Source organism: Solanum stenotomum, chromosome 10 (assembly GCF_019186545.1).
Source record: "Solanum stenotomum isolate F172 chromosome 10, ASM1918654v1, whole genome shotgun sequence".
Lineage (NCBI taxonomy): Eukaryota > Viridiplantae > Streptophyta > Magnoliopsida > Solanales > Solanaceae > Solanum > Solanum stenotomum.
The window spans coordinates 33,781,237-33,801,534 of NC_064291.1; the positions used below are offsets into that span (position 1 = coordinate 33,781,237).

A 20,298-nucleotide genomic window follows, 5' to 3' on the forward strand; every position below is an offset into this window, starting at 1 on the left:
CTTACAAAAAGCTCAACTCTTTCACCCATCAGGTTACTGGCTGGCCATGGAAACTTATCTGGAAAGTTAAAATACCTCCTAAAGTGTCCTGCTTCACTTGGCTACTAGCAAAGCAGGCTGTTTTGACTCAGGAGAACCTCATGAAAAGGGGTATCCAACTGAGCCCTAGGTGTTTCCTGTGTGGAGAAGAGGCTGAATCAGTCAATCACCTCTTTCTTCACTGTAGGATCACTAATATTTTGTGGAGCATTTTCATCAATTCGAAGGACCTATTTTGGGTGATGCCAAGAAATATTGTCCAGGCCCTGAAGATATGGAGTAGCTTTGCCTACATTTCTGGTCATAAAGAAAGATGGAAGATCATCCCCACCTGTATCTGGTGGTCTGTGTGGAAAGAGAGGAACCTCAGATGCTTCCAGAACAAAAGTAACAGCATCCAGAAGATGAAGATGAATTGCTTGGTTTTATTTCATTTTTGGTGTAAACAGGAGTATATGGAAGATCTAGAATCAGTAATGAATGCTTTAGGCACCTTGTAATTTTTGTTTATTTAGGATTGAAGATCTTCCTGATACTCTCCTTTTATTTGTAATTAGTNGTGGAAAGAGAGGAACCTCAGATGCTTCCAGAACAAAAGTAACAGCATCCAAAAGATGAAGATGAATCGCTTGGTTTTATTTCATTTTTGGTGTAAACAGGAGTATTTGGAAGATCTAGAATCAGTAATGAATGCTTTAGGCACCTTGTAATTTTTGTTTATTTAGGATTGAAGATCTTCCTGATACTCTCCTTTTATTTGTAATTAGTAAACCTGTAACAAGTTGTGGCAGGTTTGATTTTTTGGAATATAATACAAGACTGTTACCTTCTCAAAAAAAAACAAAATATTAGCTTTAATCTTTTTTTTATACAGCACAGTTCGGAGAGCACTTTTAGTCTGCGCTGGTGAATGGAAGCCTCCCCCTATCAAGCAAGAAGGAAGCGGCTCTTCCCGTGTCCAAACCAGCTTGTGTACACCTCAACAAATTCCATAGCATACCTGATATCTCCCACCACCAGGTACCACATAACTCTTTACTCAAGGCCTGAATAGATGTGAAGAAATCACCTAGAGATTAGTATTTTGCCTCCAAAGGATAGTAGCTTTAACTCCCTAATAAAGAAGCATCCCTACGATATCTGTTTTCCCTCCTCAAGGTTCTAAATATCTAAATGCTAGAAAATGTTCCAAGCAACAAATATTACTTGGAAGGAGAAAACATTTCTAAGAAAAGGTTTACTGACCATATTAACAATCTTGGAAATTGTTGAATTGGAACCAGTGGAAGAGGCCTCAATCCATAAAGGACTAGCCTGAAACATAACAACAAGGACTTCAAAATAAAATAATATAATCAGAAATGCAAATCCAGTCTTTAAGGAAAATCCAGTTCTACCATCATAAGGTGTTCATCACTAACATTTGGATCATCATAAGAGGCACAAATCTAAGAACTCTGAAAACAATTGGCGCAAATCTAATGCACCATCATTCATATAACCTTAACAAGGATCAGTTAACATTTTTTAATCTAATGTCTCTTCAAATGTATTTAATTAAGTCATTCTAAAAGGTCATGAAACCTCATTGTGTTACAGATGACACAGTGGAGCAGTAAACTAGTTTACGTCAGAAAGCTGCAAATAGCATATCTATACACGTAATATCCTGCCACCATGTCCGAACAGAGCAGATGGGACGTAGAGGATTCATATATCTGAAACCAACTAGTTTGGGTATCATATTTGATTGATTGATTGAATCTTGAAACCACCATACCCAGTAAATTGTACCAGCTGAAACAGAAACACCCTTCTCTTTAAACACCGGAAGAGACTCTCCAGTAAGCATAGACTCATCCACAACACTTCGACCTGCAACGACTCTTCCCTGCAGAGGCAATTTGATTTATCATTTGAGAATGTAAGATGTTGTATGTCTAGTCAACAAACAGAAGAAAACAAGTATTTTAAACAGAACTCAACACCCTTGAACAGGCATTTGTATTCCTTATGAGGACTGACAAAGGTGCCATAAATGCTTTTAAGCCAACAATTGGTCAGTTTCTTTTAAACAGGACAAATTTCTCATTTGTCAAAAATTACCTATTCAATCCTAGGGAAAACTTCTTTAAAAAAAATCATTCCTATGTAACACATATACCATTTGTTTTTTAAGACAAGGACCAAAAAGTGCCAAAGTGAAAAAATGTGCTGGAAATCACTGTTAAGATGTACTGAGGTAATAACTTTTTCCTTGTGTAGTGACTCCATATTATGTTTGTAGTAGTTGATGGCTTTATTTTACAGTATTATCCTAAATGCTTGGATAAATGAAATCCAAGGAAATTCGATATGTATTCTATTCTGCTTTAATGAAGATATTCATACATTCATCCTTGGGATAAACTCCTGAAAGAAAAGTACTCATGCAAAATTTGACTTACATCTACGGGTATAGTTTCTCCAGGAAAAACGAGCAAAGAATCACCAACTCAAATATCATCGGTTGGAACTTCAATACAAATTGCATCAGAACCGACAACGTCAGTCGAGGAATCACTGCCGGATGAAGTAATTACAAGTCTAGACTGAGTGGATATAAGTGACTGCCAAAAGAACCACACCAATATTTCGTAAGAAAAAGGAGTAACAAAGTATAGAAGCTTTTCTAATCATGAATACAAAGGGAAAAAGTAAGGTACAATACAAGCTTCAATTTATTTTAGTTCTTCAGCAGTTCATTAGTGGACTCAGGAATCTAGTCTGAATAGTGAAATGTATTTTATTTCTTACGCAGATCAAAAATAAAGAGTAGCCTTGTGTAGCTTTATTTATTGTGTTTAATACAGTAAGAAAACTGTAGCCCGAAAATAACCTGAGATTATTCTTTTGTTAAGTGCAACTATAAGTCTTAAATGTTCGGGATACTAAACAAATGGTTTTCCTCCATAGGTGTGAATAAATATATACTGGCCACCAGAAATAAGAGATCAGAGCTTTTATGCAACTTCTAAAACTAGATCATCCATAACCCACTTCATACACACCTTTTACAAGCTCTAAAATATAACTGCTTTTTTTTTTTTAAGTATAAAAGGTCAAACTCCAGAAGTATAACTGATAATAACCAATAATAGCTTTCTGGAAAAGGGAACTATTTAATGCATCAATTGAACAAGAGAAAATTTGATAGTAGGTGTAGTTCATTTCCATTTAAAATATGCTAACTAGTGTGTGCAAGAACTCAAAATCTGAGGACTTACAACAGCAGCCCTCTGCACAAGATTAAAATGAACTGCATTATCACTTTTTGCTATTGGTGTAGTTTAGAGTATATAGATGACCCTGTGGCTATTGTAGACATTCTAGGGTCCTTATAAAGGTGAAAGGAGGATCTAGGGATAGTTCTCTTTTTTCTTCTTTCTTTTCTTTATCTTTTGTTTATGCCCGACACACATGTGGAAGGAGGATATGATGTAAATTTTTGGATACCAGCTTTGAGCTGATGATTGATATACAAATGTTACCTTTATCAAAAAAAAAATCTGAGGACTTACTGGAAAAACAAAACATTTATAATAGTTGGATTTCATGATATCAAGGACAACATATTGGTCAATAACAAGTTTAAATAGGTGGTTTAGCATGGAAGTCTCATGAATGGTTATAACATACTCATTGATGCTACTGTATCAGAGAGCTCAACTATCTAAAAGACTAAAACAACCAGTATTCCAGTGGTTAATAGAGTTTCCAACCTTTGGAGATGGTCAAATATTGAACAGTCTCTTAGCCCATATTTTTGATCCATTTTCTTAAATCACATGCAATGAAAACAACTTACTAATAGCTCATTCATGTCACTAGATGCCTTCAGCCTTGCCCTTTCCTCCAAGGAACGCCCTAGTAATACAAACCCAAGAAGCATGACCTGCGTGATAAAATCAATATTTTTGAATGAACAAATAGCAGTTTAGAGATAGTGTAATACTGAATAGATTTTGGTCGAGATAGACCATCACAGAAGTACAAATAGAAGGTATTGCAGAGCATAAATGATATCTTAATGAATTGGAAAAATAGTACAAATGAGAACTACATAGTGAAAGTTAATGATTGATAGATGGAGAATGGTTAGAGATTTATGGAATTTCACAAAATTCAGCCATTGCAAAAGGAGAATGGACTCAGTGGTTAGTGATACATTTCAAAATAACTTCAGGCAGGTCAAGAAAAACATGACCAATGATTTAGAGTAGAGGACCTGGACCATGTGAAACCCTGATGACATTATTTGAATTTTGCAAGGACTTCAGATGAAAATATTTTGAAGCTTGAGATTTTTAAATGTTAAAAAAGGGCTGAGCCCAATAAGGATCAAGTATCTGTGGCACCACCTCGACAACCTATTACTTTGAACTTTGTAAATCGAAAGACCCTCTCAGCATTTAAAATTCATAAGCAAATATAAAAAGAGAAACTACTTCTTAAAGACTACAATATGCTGACTGTCCTAAACAGCAGAAAACAGGAGTACTTATGAGCAAGCAAATAAAAACTAAAGGGACAGAATAAATGGAAAGAAAATCTAAGCACTTCGATAGAAGTAGAGAGGAAAGTAAGAAAAGACAAACCGGCTCATCAAAAAATGATGCTTCCCATTAAAGCTCAGGGTTAAGCAGTGAGACCTAAGAAAGAGAAGAAGTTGTCAGCATATCAGTCTTAACTCAAGAGAGTAATAGGTTTTCAATATATTATGAAAACAGACACTGAAATCATAACAAGAGCTACTAGCAAGATAAAGGGCACAACTTTAATTGATTCTTACAGAACTAATTGCAAAAAAAGCAATCGATCCAAAGCCAACAAGAGAGTTTGTATTTGGTGATCCCTTTGTGAATGCCCGAAGATCATCAAAGAGCAGGTCTGTAACATAATTTATTTCGGTTAGTAATGAACTAAGATGATAAGCAACATAGTTCCTATCTACATAACTGCCAAAAAAAATGACGCTAGTATTGGGGGAAAAAAACAGCATGGTGCACTAAGCTCCCACTAATGCATGAAGTCCATGGAAAGGGCCCACCCACATTTTCATTTGAATTCTTGACATGACACTATTAACTTGCAAACTGAAAAGGGATTCTCTATACTACTCATAATAACAACTTTAATCGACTCTCTTCCAAGACTTAACCGCAGAGATGACGGTCAAAATTGGACATCAAATTCAATCACACGATCATACCCATTTGATTTTTTAGTTAACTACCACATTTAACTAGAAAAAGTAACAAAGGAACATAAACAAATAAGAAAACAGACAAAAGATAAATGGAGTAGAAAGTAACAGTCAATTAAGAAAGAAACAGAATAGAATAAACAAGTAGTGATTAACCTCGTCCAGGTCCTAATAAAGCCCCAACTGCCAATCCAGCTTTGACATAAGAATTATGCAGTATATCCAACATTGAACCTGTACCAATGTAGATCAACTAGTCTGAGTTATCCAGAACAGAAAATTTCATCAAACACTAGCTATTTAGCTTTTGGTACAGATATTTCTAAGCTGAATTGGATATAATTTCAAAGAAAAGCAATGTAACCGGATGCTTCTTTCCAAGCAGAATTTGATATAATATTGATCATTATGGAACCGGGTAAGAGTATTTGCGTTTTTTTCTTTTCAACATTTTTTACAAACTGTTAAATCAAGTGTTCAAATCGTTGTTGTTCTGAACTAGCAAGCATGTATATTCACTCAAGAAATGAATTGTGCATCTTCTGCAAGTTTACCGTGAATATGAATGCCAAGAGAGTGCAATATATGAGTAGCGTGAGTTCCACAGCATAAAGCAACCAGAGTCCAAGCGAAAGCCACTCGGTTACGACTCTCAACAAGCAACGCCTCCTTTTTCTTCACCGTTTCCTTCCACTTCTTCACCTTGGCATCGATTCCTAACCCAGATGACCTCTTCTTCGTCGGAAAACCACATTCCGTCAACCTCTTAGCCAACTCTTGAGCCGCCAAACCAGTCTCAGCTGCATCGGCTTTCAACTTAACCGCAGCTGTCTCGGTCAACATATTGACCACAGCCGAGTCAACTCTGTCGTCCGCTGACAAGATTGCTTTGACACGTGAGACACACGCGCCGCACATCATCCCGCTCACATCTAGTAGCGCCGTCGTCTCATCATTTTTCAACTGTACCTGCTGCTCAGTTCCACTCACCGGAACTTTGAACTCCACAGCCTTGGCGAATGCGGCATTGCGCCGCAGCAATAGCTGACGACTACGACGTCATTGATGGATGACAGTTTATATATATATAGTACATGTTTTTTAGCCTTTTCATTTCTTGTTAGTTTAGTCATTTCTCACTTGGTAATTTACCTCTAATTTTGGACCCATGGAGGAACTTCCAATGGTTTGACCAATATCTTAAAAAATATTTGCCTGATTTGACAGATTACCTCCATGACATTTTGACTAGTATAAGCTTCACAAAAGGATGCTATGCACACAGTTACCAAAACTATACAGGAGTCAGTATTATCTAGTGTTACCATCATTATACAAAAATGATTATTTCTTGGTTTTATTCTATAGTTTGGGATACGATCTTGATCAAGTTACAATGTTGATTTCACTATTTCTGGTAGAGAAATAGCTTCATCAAATGTAACTTGATCTCTTAACCTTTCCCCATATTGGCTAGTTTATATCTCCTCTCCCACTCAGTATGTGTGGACAAATACAAAATAACACTACTTGAGAGGTGAACAATCTGATCAATGGCATGTTGGATCTGTCAAGGTGCTTTTGTTTCGTTGTTAATCATGTTAATAATCAACTGGGAATCAGATTCCACCATCACATAAAATGAACTTCTGCAAATACACACTTTCACACCCTGTAAAAGAGCTCTGCCCTCGGCTATATTATTCAGCACAGGCCAGGACAGAGCAGCAAAGGTTGGCCCTAATGATACAACAACCTCCTCCAGAGCTTCCCAATTCCCTTTACAACAGCCATCAATGTTTAGTTTTAGCCATTCAAACTCATGCTTATTCCATCTAACCGGTCCACAACTGATTATTTGTTTTGCCTTTTCCACTGCATTACACATCAAATTTCAGGATAGAGGCAATTGGACTGTGGGAAATTGGCTATAAAAATTTTGGTCATGTTTTCACAAACTTGCTGAATAATATAACTCTGCCAGACATGTGAACATTATCATACCTAGCAACCACATCTATTTTTCCTTATCTCCCAGCATATAACAGTTGGGAGGCATTGAAATAGCACTGCATGGATACCATTATTAGCTTTAGATAGCCACTAAACATGAGTAATTGTTTCATGTTACCACCATTTCTAATTACTATACCACAACTTTGACCAAAGGACCAAATATGTTTTGCAATCTGTCTTGTACGAAAAAAAGGTGCATGATAATCTCTTCATTATGAGTAGTACAGCAGGTCGCAGGAACATTTAGATCGTAGCATCATAGCAAATATTTGTATCACTTCAAACCAGTGATGGATCCAGGTTTTGAAGTTTATGTATTCCTACAATGATTTCAAGTTAACATAAAATAATAACTGGGTTCACAATAGAAATACATGGTATGAACAAAAGATACTGCTCCCCTGAGCGCATACCTTAGGGCTAGATCCGCTCCTGCTTCAAACCTAAGAGTGCTGGATTCAACAGAAATGATTGCTATAGTCTTTTATGCTCAGTCCTTCTCTTTCCTATTTAATGTAAGAGGTGATTGTCTCTATCAAAATATGATTTCAAGTACAAGCAGGAATAGCCTAGATTATGTTCCAACATTAGAATGGTTGATACTACTGACATTAAGACTTGAAAACTGTGCAATAGTCTATAATTTGACATATTATTGGGCATTCGATTTTTAACACTTAAAACAGAAGACAAATCTCACTAAAGAACATATCCAGCAAATAAGATACAACTGTGTGAAGGTAATGGGGTACATATCTCAAAGTTCTAGACCATCAGGCAGAAATAGACACCATCCTGAACATGAAAGAATGCTGGTTTGTCAATGGTCAATCAGAAAACATCATATCTCTGGGTTGTTCTGAAAGGACAAATGATCATAATAAGCGAGCACCATGAGACTGGTACAGCCAAATTCTAAATGAAACCCATTCAACTTCCGAGACGAACAAATAGGTGCCTCAAAATGAATAATGTTCTCCATTTGACGTTATGGTGCTTGATGGCCAAGGTACGATCTTGGAAGCAAAAACTTCATAGCAACAAAATATGTAATATTGACATATTGAAAACCCCAAAAGAAAAATCTCAGAGAAACTAGCAGTTTGTGATTATAGAATAGAGTAGCTTCCTCTAACTGAAGACTATACTTTCTTGCTCAATTTGGCCAAGTGTAATTTCAAGATTGATGGGACTGAAGCGACAATTTTTTGGTAAGAATACTTCGACAGAGTATATAGCAAAATGCCCTGTTAGAGATGACAGCAGGAAATGTAGACAGACATGCCTTGAAAACATGCTATCCAATGATCACATGGCCTGATACTTCAAATACGTCGAGATCAAAAGTCAATTGCATGGTATGACTATAAGAAATATTGCTAGAGTTCAAGAATAGAACTGCAGAAACCAGAGTGCCCTGAAGAACCAGGATACCGAAACCAATAATTTGGACGACTAACCCATATATTAATTAATTTATTTGGTGGAGCATTTATCCTAACAAAACATTCACCATCTCATAAGAATAACTGAATGAGATGGTGATAATCACTGACAATGACAGGAATTCATAAACTTTTGATCAAAGTAAACCTTAGTAAGGAGAAACCAAGAACGTCAGCAGGTTCTCTTCCAACACAATTGCAGAAAATGATATATCCGCTTCATCAGACGCATTCAACCAACCTTCAGTTTAGATATCATAGGTAAGATCATACCAGCATCAACTTCCAATATTCCACGGTCTTCGTGGGTCACAAATTCTCAAAGGCAGAAACACCCATCAGTTCAGCAGCTTAAACAATTTCATGATCTTCTGTCAGTGCATTCCCTATTTACCATTCCACTATCTTCTTGACCAGAGGAAAATTCAAATGCCATTGAGAAAATCAGAGTCGACAGCATATTCTAATCATCATCGCTCTCCTTTCTCCACTCCTCCTCATCAAATAGATCTTCAGGTGGATCATAAACTACAGTATCCGGGAACAGTTCCAGAAAGTCATCCTTCACTTTTTCTCTCAATTCGGGGTAAGGAAGTAGCCCCTTCAACATAACACGATAAGGTAAAGACATAGGAGGATCAGGAGAGCGCCTCATTTCATCATATATGTGCATTGCCTCTGAAGGTAATCTGCCATCAAGAAAAGCCCTGACAAGATCGCCAAATGTATGTTGATCAAAAAGCACCCCTTCTTTCTTCAAATCTTCCCATACCTTCTTTGTTTCATCTACCTTTTTGTTTCTTGCAAGCATGAAAAGCATATCCCTGTAAAAAAACATGTCTGGCCGATACCATATTTCTTTGCGCACAGCCTCATACAACTGCAAAATTTAAGAGTAAAAAGCAATATAAATGATTAATGAAAGTGGATAACTTCCATCTCCAGATAAGCTAAAGAAAGGGACTAGCACTAGGCAAACATTCTCTATCTACTCTAGAATTACCACTTAAAGTGGACAACGGGAAGTAAATATAAGAAGTTGAACGTCACATTTCTATTGATTAAGATGAATTAACCATCAAAGTATAATTGATATGTTTCAAGCAGGAATCAGACGTGTTCAACATCGTGAAACGCAATGTTACATTTTGTCAAAGGGGTATGATAGTACAACAATACATAGACATTACAACAGTTACTTCGGAACGAAACAAGATAACATTATTCCCAATACGCAACAAACCCAGTGGCGAACTTATAGCAAAAAATTGGAGCACATGAACCCGTGATCTCTTTGTAAAACTAGATATTTTATGTACATATTTTCTAAAATTAGTATAATATTATTTGTTGGCACCCATGCTACAAAAACACTAAATGATTCACTTGATTGAAAGTTGAGTTATTTACCTAAAAGGACTAGGAATCAAGTGGTGCACCATCTTTTTCTTCAATTTCCTTTCTATATTGTACAATAATCAATTTTTATAACCAAAAAGGGGTTACAACTTGGTAGCAGAAAAAGGAAAAAGAAAAATTCAAATTGTTACCCTCATGGAGAGGCAAGGGAGATCTTGTCTTTGGAACTCAGCAAGAACGGCAACGAGGTCAGATTTGAGTAGACGAGAAACATGGGACTTCATAAACCGCTCAAACCTTACGGCGTTGGACTGCAAGCGCTTAAGCTCCTTGACGACCATTAAACCTTCTTTCCCCATTTCTTTCTTGCGCCTCCATATAGACACACTTGGGCTCGAAGATGACGCTGAACCAGTAATGATTTGTCTGATTCCGCAGCTATGGTTTAATACTGACGCTCGCCGCAGAAGATTCTGACCTTGACGCCACATCTGCAACTGGTGAACTTCAAGTGACTCACAAGTCTAAATCATGTAAAAGGGGTCAAATAAGTTGAGTAGATTTTCTTAGTGACACTTTGATCAAAAGGTGTCGAATAAGTTTTATTTTTGTTTTTACTGACACTTTAATCAAGGAGGGTCAAATTTAACTATTTTTTTAACCTAATTAGTATAAAAAGTAAAGAAAATCATTCAAAACTCTCGTCTCTCCAAAGTTTTTCTTCCTTGAAAAATCGACCTTTAACAGCTTATTGAAATCTAGATTAGATATTCTCATTCTCCGCTTCTTTATCACCAATCGTCACTTTGTTTGAAGCTGAACGCCGTCGTCGATCGTCACTCTTCTTCAAACGGGTAAGCCGTTATTTTTTTGAAAAAATTTAGGATTGCGAACAACACATTATTGATAGTAGGATCTTTTCTTGGGTTAATAAACAAGAAATTGTTCTATAGATATGAAAATTGAATTATGGTCTAATGGGACCTGTTATTTCTTATTTATGAAAGAAAAATGAGAAATCCAAAAAACCTAAGTTTTGGAAAATGTGTATGTGTTGTTGTTCAGTGAAAAGTAATTTTTTGTTGCTTTTGTTCTTCTTTTTGTTAGCATTTTGTTTATATATTGGTAGAAGTATAGACTGTTCAGTTGTCCAGCATATAACTCATTTGTTGAAAGAAGTGTCATATGTTGCAACAGAGGAGTCATATGTTGGTAGAAATTTCAATGTAGTTATCATATGTCACTATGTGTTATGACAACCAGAATGGTCATCTGTAGTAACATGTTACTCATGTGTTGTAACAGATGAACAGTTCATCTGTGGCAACATAAGCATATTTACAAATGTAATGTTATGGACTCGGACGATGTCACATGCGACAAGAGAATAGAAAGGGAATTAACAGAGCAATTCAACTTGAAAGGAAGAAAGATTCTGGAAATCAATTGTAACAAAATTGAATGCCTAACTAAAAATGAACAAATTTACCAGATGAAAAAGGAAAATCACAAACATGATCAAACTTTAACAGGCTATGGGTAAATAAAATCCAATCACATTATTCCTTAAAGACACAGTAAACAACAAGCTATTAAGAAAGGAAAATTACACTTAAGAAGCCAATCATATTTATCGACTAGGTGACATATATCAGGGTAGAACATAACACTCTTCTCCTGCATTTAGCTGACTCATATAGCTGACTTGCTTAAACAACAACTAACTATTATGCAGAATTAAAGTGAAGCTATCAACATAACTCTCATGTTCATATACAAAAAATCAAAGAAAAGAACAAAATTAGACTTTTTTCAATATACAATGCAAAACTTTTCTCATGAAAAAATTAAAACGGAGCTAGGCAACCAAAGCATGAATCATTTAAGATTCAAACAGATCAAGTTAGAGAATTTCATGGTCTGAGTTTTCAACAAGAAAAAAAAATAAAGTAAAGCTATGCATTCATAGCAAATACAGATCATAAACTAGTATGGATTAACTGTATAGCTTTAGGTGATAACACGAAAAAATGAAATCTAACTTGTTAAATTTTAGAATAAACAAAGAGTCAGCAAGTCACTCAAATCACAGGAATGTGACAAAGAGTTGAAAGAACAAGCTGTTATGTCCATCATCAATGAAGTAATTATCATGTACAAAGAGAGAACAAGAACAGAAGCATGATGCACAGTGCATATGTAGTCAAGGCAGCCGACGTGTGAAGATGAATTTGTGAATCTTTAATTAAATAAAGGTTGCTCGTCATACAAATATGACAACAACAACATTACAAAGGAAATTTCCAATCAAACAACCTCTAGTCTGATCCATTTAATACATTATTGAACTCATCTAAATAGCTAAGACATGTTACTAAAGAGATGGCAACAAGCTGGTTCAGCGGTATTCAAGTAAAAGGGACTCAAGATGAGGAGTAATAAATAAGCATGATTAACAAAATGAGCTCAAATAAGGAAGAATGAAGCAACAGAATTAGACAATTCACACTATATGTATATTTAGCTATATTCAAATATTAGAACAACAACATTGAATTTTCTTTAAGGTTGGACACTAAAATGTTTAAGAACAGCAACATCTTTAGTTCATAAAGAAACTAAAACTGAAAAGATTGTTACCTTTCCGAGGGCAGCGAACCGGGCTCGAACTTGAAAAAAGGGGAAAAGGGGGCGTGAGGGTTGTTGGATGTGATCGCTTAGGATTACTAGGGTTTTGGGTTGGGGAAGACGAGTACGGAAGTGTGGAGCCTGTAGGATCGTCGTTCTTTCGCGGCGAAGAAGAAGAGTAGCGGGTCGGTTCGGGTTGGTATTGCTATGGTCGGGTCGGGTGTTACTGTGCGTATGTTGCTGCTGATTGTGTTTTGTACTAATAGAAAGGGATTGGGTCGGGTTTCATTGATGGGTCGGGTCTACTGGTTGGAGGAATTGGAATTGAAGAATAAAGTGGGCTGCTGATAGAGTTGTAATGGGCTGCTGGGATTTAGTGTAAAATTTGGGCCGGTTGAGCTGAAGAAAATAGGCCCAAAACTTGATCTCGGGTGGATTAAGGTGAGGTAAGAATAGAGCTTAGATCGGAATTGAGAATTTGCCCCAATTGATTGCAATTATAGTCAATTGAAATTAAATTAATTGGTGAATTCGATTAAAAAAAATTGAAATGAGACGAATTAATATAGATTAATTAATGAGTTTTTTTAATTCCAACGAAATAAAATAATTAACTTAATTATAAACTAGTTAATTCAAAATTATAACTGTAATTTTTCATACATTTATATTTGATAATTTCAAAATTTGCTTTTAGGATTTTAGATTTGGGGAAAGCATATGTTTGTCTACAATGTCTAAATCAATGAGAATTACAAGAGGTATACCAAATAAGATTCAGATTTTTGGGGAATTTCCCTCGTTTGATTTATGTATTACCCAAGGATTGCTCGAAAATGTAGGCTCTGTGGCTAAAATGGCGCAAGAGAGCAGTCCAAAAAAAAGGAGAGTTATGAGTTCTGAAAATCCCGATGAACAAGTTCAAGTTTAAAGTGACGAAGTAATACTTTATGGCGATGTAGAGGTATTAAATTATGTTTTCACAAAATTATTTGAAAATATTTTTGAATGTTATGTAGTTGTAGTTAATTTTGTGTTTGCATATTTATTTTTTATTGTATAAGTTAAATGTACATAAACAAGATTTGTATTTATTTATTTTTTCTGTTTTTCTATCTAACGTACAATTGTATTCATAATGTGTATCATGTAGCCCACTAACATAGATTTCTATATATTTTTTAGAAATTGTGATTATTTTTTATTATTGTTATAGTCACCAAAGAGTTCTTTTTTTCAAATATGATTTTGTAAATTAGATACATTATGTATGTATGGTTGGTGATGACAAATATTGTATTCTACTAGCTCAAATATTTGTCCCTAATAAGTTGTATACATATATTACGTAGTTGTATTATATATTGTATTCTATCAGCACCTTTCTGTATCCCAATTTATTAGTATACTAGTATGAGTTCAGTATTTATTATATTTTTTCATATTAATTTGTTATCTGATTCATATTCATAAATCAGAATGCATTTGTATATAAGTAATTTTTGTATCAAGTTTTCAGATTGTATTTCATATTTTCGTATTTGTAGTTTCTCTTATTCTAAATACATTTATATGTCAATAATTATACAAATATGTATTCATTTACTTGAACATGTGCAGGCAAATAATTTTTATGTCAAAAATTATCCTACAAAAGCTCCACATTTTCAGTGTGTCTTTAACAATGACATAAACGCTGACTTGATTAAAGATTTACATGAGCATGTATATAAGGTATTTTGTGAGAGCACTTGTTTTGATCACTGCATGCAAATGCATAGATGTTGTGCACATGGATAAATACATAGGTGTTGCATGGCTTTAGAACTCAATTGTAGTTCTCGTCAAGCATTTGTCATGTGTATCAATGGATCTATGCTTCGTTTCACACAAAGAGAATTCGCTTTGATTTGTGGATTAAATTGTGTTAGTGATGAAAAAGATTTCAATTTTGATACAAAAGAACCAAATAGGTTGATGAATCAGTATTTTCAGGGTGTTAAGTTGATCCGAAAAATAGATCTAATTGAGAGATTTAAGGGAAAGTGTGGGGTGATAACGATCAGGATGGCTTGAAGTTTGTCATCTTATTCTTCATCCAAACAGTTATTTTTTCTCGTGAAAAAAAAAACCAAAAAAGTTTTCAGACTATATTTTTATCTGGTTGAAAGAGATATGTACAGTCAGTTTTCATGGGGTAAAAAAACATTCTACTTGTTGATGAAGAGTTTGAGCAAAAAATTGGATAGCTCAAAAAAGTTTTACAGAATCAGTGGCATGCCAATTGTCATTGAAGTATGGTTATACGTGTGCAGTTCAAGTATCGACTTCCAAGTTGCTCAAAAGGTTGATGACCACATTATGAGGTTACTCAGCTGGCAGACGACTGAAGTGAAACTGAGATACAAAAAACTAACAAATACCATATTCAGTAATGTTAATAACAAGGTATTCAATTTGTATAGTTTTATTATCGTTAATATTATAAATAGTAATAAAATTTGTTTGGTTCAGTTTAAATTCAGGAACATTACACCCAATCCAAGGGAACTTGCAGTATTGCAATTGCCATCGGAGGGTATCGAAAATCAAGGCGAAGGTCAGTATTCTGATTCATCTGACGATGATTTAGATGATGTTATAAGTTATGATAAAGATTCTGACGATGATTTTTAAGAACCTCCTCCACCAATAGTAAAGGATTAAAAAAAAGGAAAAGTTGGTTCTTTACTGTCGCCTGTTAAAAAAAAGGACGAAGAAGCAGTTGACTGATAGAGCCAAACAAGTTGTACAAAAGATAGAACCTCATCTTGTTGTAAAACAATCGGTGAAAAAAGATATTATCTAAAATTGTACTGAAGAAACCTAATGTTATTTTAAAGCAGACTGAATCTGTCTCTGCAAATCCAATTAAAACAACATCTAAGGATTCTGACATTCCAAGAGCAAGCGAATCTGAAGTGCAAGTCTAGCTGAAAGAGCTGTCAGATATTCAACTTTTTATACATTGATTGGATATTTCAACATATTTAGCATATTTAATTTTTATTAAGCTACATTATTATGTCTTATTTTCAGGGTAAACAAGAGTTGTTGACATTCACAAATTGATCAACGATAACTTCAAAACTGTTCTGACAGCCATTAATTCTAAACATACTGAGCAGGAGGTTCGTTATAATCAAACACAATGATGTAATGTATTTTAACTAACCACTTAGTTTTTAATGTATTATGTTGTAATATAACACAGGTTAGGCATTTTGATGATCCCATCCCCCCTCCCCCCTCCCCCCAAAAAAAAAATTAAATGATGAAGAGAGGTATAGATCACCAGCTACTTCAATTTCGGAATCTCCATCAAATCAAGTGCAGGTAGTTCAGTTAGACAAATTGAAATCTGAGAAATTGGAGGTACTTGTATTTTTTTAGTTAATTGCATCTTTTATTAATTTGGTTCAATATGGAACTATATAATTATCTTTTTTTTTTCTATATTTTCTATAATTTAAATGTAGCCTTTTTTGATCAAATTGTATCCAGGATTATTAATACAGTACATTTTCTACAATTTGAATCTATTAACCTTTATAAAGTTGTATCCATTAACATTTGTTTATATGTTTTTTATTTTTTTATTTTTCTGTTAAGACCATCAACAATCTAGATGGCAGTGATTCCAAAATTGTTGAGCATGAGGTGAGTCAAGTTTTAGATTGTATTTTCTACTCAATACATTTATATCCATTAACCTTTATATTCCTCTTATCTTTATATTTTCTACATTTATATACTTTAAATGTAGCCTTTTTGATCAAACTATATCCATCAATCTTAATACAGTTTATTTTTACAATTACGTATCCATTAATCGTTATCATTTGAATTGGACAAGGAGTTTACATTGTTGTATCCATTAACATTTGTTCGTGTATTTTTATTCTTTTATGTTGGTTTTAAAACCATCAACAATCCAGATGGCATTGGTTTCAAAACTGATGATCATGAGGTAAGTCAGGTTTTAGATTGTACTTTTGATTAAATATCAGTACTCCATTTTAATTTTTTTTGTATATCCTCATGTGAATTTAATATATAGATTTGTTTTAATTTTCAGTGTTCTTAATACATGTTCAATTTTAGCTTATCAATTTCATTTATAATTTTTTATATTACAAGGTTGTTTGTCTTAACTCTCCCATTCAAAATCTGATTAAAGTGGATGATGTATTCAATGATCCAAGACCTATAGTTCCAAGAGTAAGTTATTTAATTTTATAGACAAATTACGTATATTATTATTAGGTTTATTTAATATAAGGAAGTTATTTTTTATCAACTTACCAAGTACCTAAGCCAAACTTTGCATTTGATGTACCATGATTAGTTCATATCGTGGATGGTCAAAATTAGGTGTCAATATTCACCATGATGGTTCAATGTTACTATTGTGGAATTTATGTTGAACTTAAGACATCAAGGAAACCAATTAATCCTGCAAGAATGTAATAAGTGTGGATTCTTTCAATAGGCTGATGCAAATGATTCAACATTTCAAGAACAAGACAACATCAAGAATACATCAACGAATTCAGGGCAAGGAAGACATAGAAGACAAGGATCAAGCAGTAGTATTGATATCATTATTATTGTAATTGTTGTGATTTGGTTTCTAACTGTTCTTTTTAAGATGTATTAATTAGTATTAGTTGTTATTTGATAATGAAATGGCATAACAAAGACATTGGCTTCAATAGTTGACTGCATTGGCTTTAGAATAGCCTCTTAACACAAATCTGAATAGCAACTTAACAAAGGCATTAACTTCATTCAACACAGATTCATATACGAAAATAAAGTCTTCCCAATAGCAAGTTAACAATAGTCGAAAATGAAAACAGAACCAAAACAATTGGGATCAAGTCATTAAGCTAAATAAAGTCAATTAGGATCAACTCATTAAGCTAAACAAAGAGAAATATAATGTGTGACATTAGTGCTTGGTGTGGCATGAGTGTTAGTTGTGGCTTGAATGCTTCTGTAACTCTCCTCTCGTAGCTGTATTTGAGTAACTGTTGCTCTTTCCTTCTACCTTAGTCCATTGGGTTTGTAACCAAGATTAATATTGGTAGGAGTTAAACTTAACAATGTAGCACTATGTAACACCCTATCAATATTTCCAGAATGAGAAAATAATAAAAATCATCACTTAAAGATGAACTAATATCAATTAAGGCAATTAAATGATAAAATACATACCCTCTCAATTACACTGCCACCTGATCCAAATAAGAGACCATAACCAGTTATTTTTGCTTTTATTTTTGTCTTGGTCTCTTATATCCAAGAGTTGCACCACCCTTCTAAGTTGTGCTAGTCTTTCTTTTTTAGCCAGTTGCACTATAAGTTGATTGTTGAGTACCAAATGGAGTTGTTGCAGTCCTCACACCACTTGATAAAGCATTTGTAGGCCTTCCATCAGATGTTGAGGCAGTTGCAACCCTCACACCACTTGATGAAGCATTTGTAGGCCTTCCACTAGATGTTGAGGCAGTTGCAGCCCTGACAATACTTGATGTAGCACTAGTAGGCCTTCTACCAGATGTTGAGACAGTTGCAGCCCTTACACCTGTTGTGGTAGGTGTCACACTTGGACTTGCATTTATACTTGATTGACTTCTTATTCCAACATTTGTAAAATCAGATGCTTTATCACTTTTACCAGTTCCAGTAGTTGAAGTTCTAACATTTTTCTACAAACATATCTTAAAGTCAAAAGTACAACTAAAATTCAACTATTGAAAGTCTCTCACATGTTGTTCTCAACCACATCACACTTGCTATGTTCTTTAAAATATGATTTAAATTATGCTTCTTTATTATACTTTATCAAATCTTTCACAATGCCTTGTCCTAATTGACTCATGTCATCAAGTTTTACGTAAAAATGACCTCAAATGATGCCCTGGCAACATGCCAGAATTTTCTTCTCCTTTCTTCACCCCTCCACTCTTTCTTACACTTTTTCCATATATGCCTAGAACACCATCTAATTTCAACATTTGGTAATAATTCAGCAAGTGCAAGATGAAGACCCTGTCAAACAAAGAACATTAGACATACAACAATGTTAAATATTAATTACTACAGAAAGTTGAAAGAATAAATTTGACAAATAATTTAGTAATACCTACCTTTTACATATCAAGACATCAATGTTAGTCATTCACCTTCATTCTCTGTAAGTTCCAAATCATGTTTGATGCACTTGAGAAATCAAGACCATATGTCCTTGGTTTCTTTATTAACTACTGCCCATGCTATAAGATACATCTGATTATTTTCATATTTGGAAATGCAAGATAATAGTTCACCTTTACATACACTCTTGAGAAATGCACTGTTTAGACCAATAATCCTTTATACCTTTCTTTCCATCCACTTTTTAAGGCACAAAGACAAATATAGATGCCCATAAACACTTTTTCTCTAGAATTATGTTATTGGATGTCCTAATAGATATAGTAGTTCCAGGATTTGTAGTAGTTAATTCCTCATAAATATTTGTCTTGGTGCCTTAAAAAGTAGATGGAAAGAAGGGTGTAGAAGGATTATTGGTTTAGATGGTGCATTTTCTCAAGAGTGTATGTAAAGTTGAACTATTCTCTTACATTTCCAAAGATGGAAATAATCAGTTGTACCCTATAGCATGGGCAATAGTTGATAAAGAAACCAAGAACACATGGTCTTGGTTTCTCAAGTGCATCAAACATGATTTGAAACTTACAGAGACTGAAGGTGAAGGACTAACAATGATGTCTGATATGCAGAAAATAGGTATTACTAAATTATTTGTCAAATTTGTTCTTTCAACCTTCTTTGGTAATGATATTTAACATTGTTGTATGTCTAATATTTTTTGTTTTGACAGGGTCTTCATCTTGCACTTGTTGAATTATTACCAAATGCTGAAATTAGATGGTGTGCTAGGCATATATGGGCAAACTGGAAAAAAGATTGGAGGGGTGATGAAGGGAGAAGAAAATTTTAGCAGGTTGACAGGGCATTGTTTAAGGTCCTTTTACAGGTAAAACTTGATGACATGAGTCAGTTAGGACAATGCATTGTGGAAGACTTGTTAAAGTATAACAAAGAAGCATAGTGTAGAGCATATTTTAAAGAAATAGCAAGTGTGATGTGGTTGAGAACAACATATGTGAGACTTTCAATATTTGAATTTTGGGTGCTAGATTCACATCAATCATCACTATGCTAAAGGAGATAAGAGTCAAGGTCATGGAAATAATGAATCAAATGAGAGAATTTTCAGAAAAATGGACTACTAATGTATCACCAATAGCTATGGCAGATCTTAAACAATGTTGAAATTGCAGATGATTGCGAGGTGAAGTTTAATGGTGATCTTGGCTTTAAGATTCATGATCCACCATATAAACATGTTGTTGACCTAAAATAGAAGGTGTGTGGTTGTAGGTCTTGGCAACTAAAGGGAATTTCTTATGTCTATGCACTTACATCAATTCATTATAAGGATTGAGTTGTTGA

The 20,298-nt window shown here is 34.4% G+C and overlaps 1 protein-coding gene and 2 pseudogenes across 3 annotated transcripts; 1 reads left to right on the plus strand and 2 right to left on the minus strand.

Moving 5' to 3' along the window:
* Window positions 1-6,287, minus strand: part of LOC125841947 (copper-transporting ATPase PAA2, chloroplastic-like) — a 37,390-nt pseudogene extending 31,103 nt beyond the window's left edge.
* Window positions 6,288-8,731: 2,444 nt separating this feature from the next.
* LOC125841951 (pentatricopeptide repeat-containing protein At1g62350-like) lies at window positions 8,732-12,942 on the minus strand. 3 transcript variants are annotated; one of them, XM_049521139.1, is made up of 3 exons: window positions 12,745-12,942; window positions 10,296-10,595; window positions 8,732-9,625 (listed from the first exon to the last, which is right to left on the minus strand). In XM_049521139.1, the coding sequence occupies exons 2-3, from the start codon at window positions 10,593-10,595 to the stop codon at window positions 9,209-9,211; spliced, it is 717 nt and encodes a 238-aa protein (XP_049377096.1). In that variant the 5' UTR covers window positions 12,745-12,942; the 3' UTR covers window positions 8,732-9,208. The 3 variants fall into 3 exon arrangements, with proteins under 3 accessions (XP_049377096.1, XP_049377097.1, XP_049377098.1); XM_049521140.1 differs by having other exon boundaries at window positions 10,296-10,601; XM_049521141.1 differs by having other exon boundaries at window positions 10,296-10,628.
* Window positions 12,943-13,465: 523 nt separating this feature from the next.
* Window positions 13,466-15,704, plus strand: LOC125842925 (uncharacterized; annotated as a pseudogene).
* The last annotated feature ends 4,594 nt before the right edge of the window (window positions 15,705-20,298 follow it).

Coding starts and splice junctions, on each gene's coding strand:
- LOC125841951 (XM_049521139.1), bottom strand. CDS start 10,595: ATGTGGCGTCAAGGTCAGAATCTTCTGCGGCGAGCGTCAGTATTAAAC. Junction 9,626..10,295: donor TCCCTTGCCTCTCCATGAGG/GTAACAATTTGA, acceptor TAAATTTTGCAG/TTGTATGAGGCTGTGCGCAA.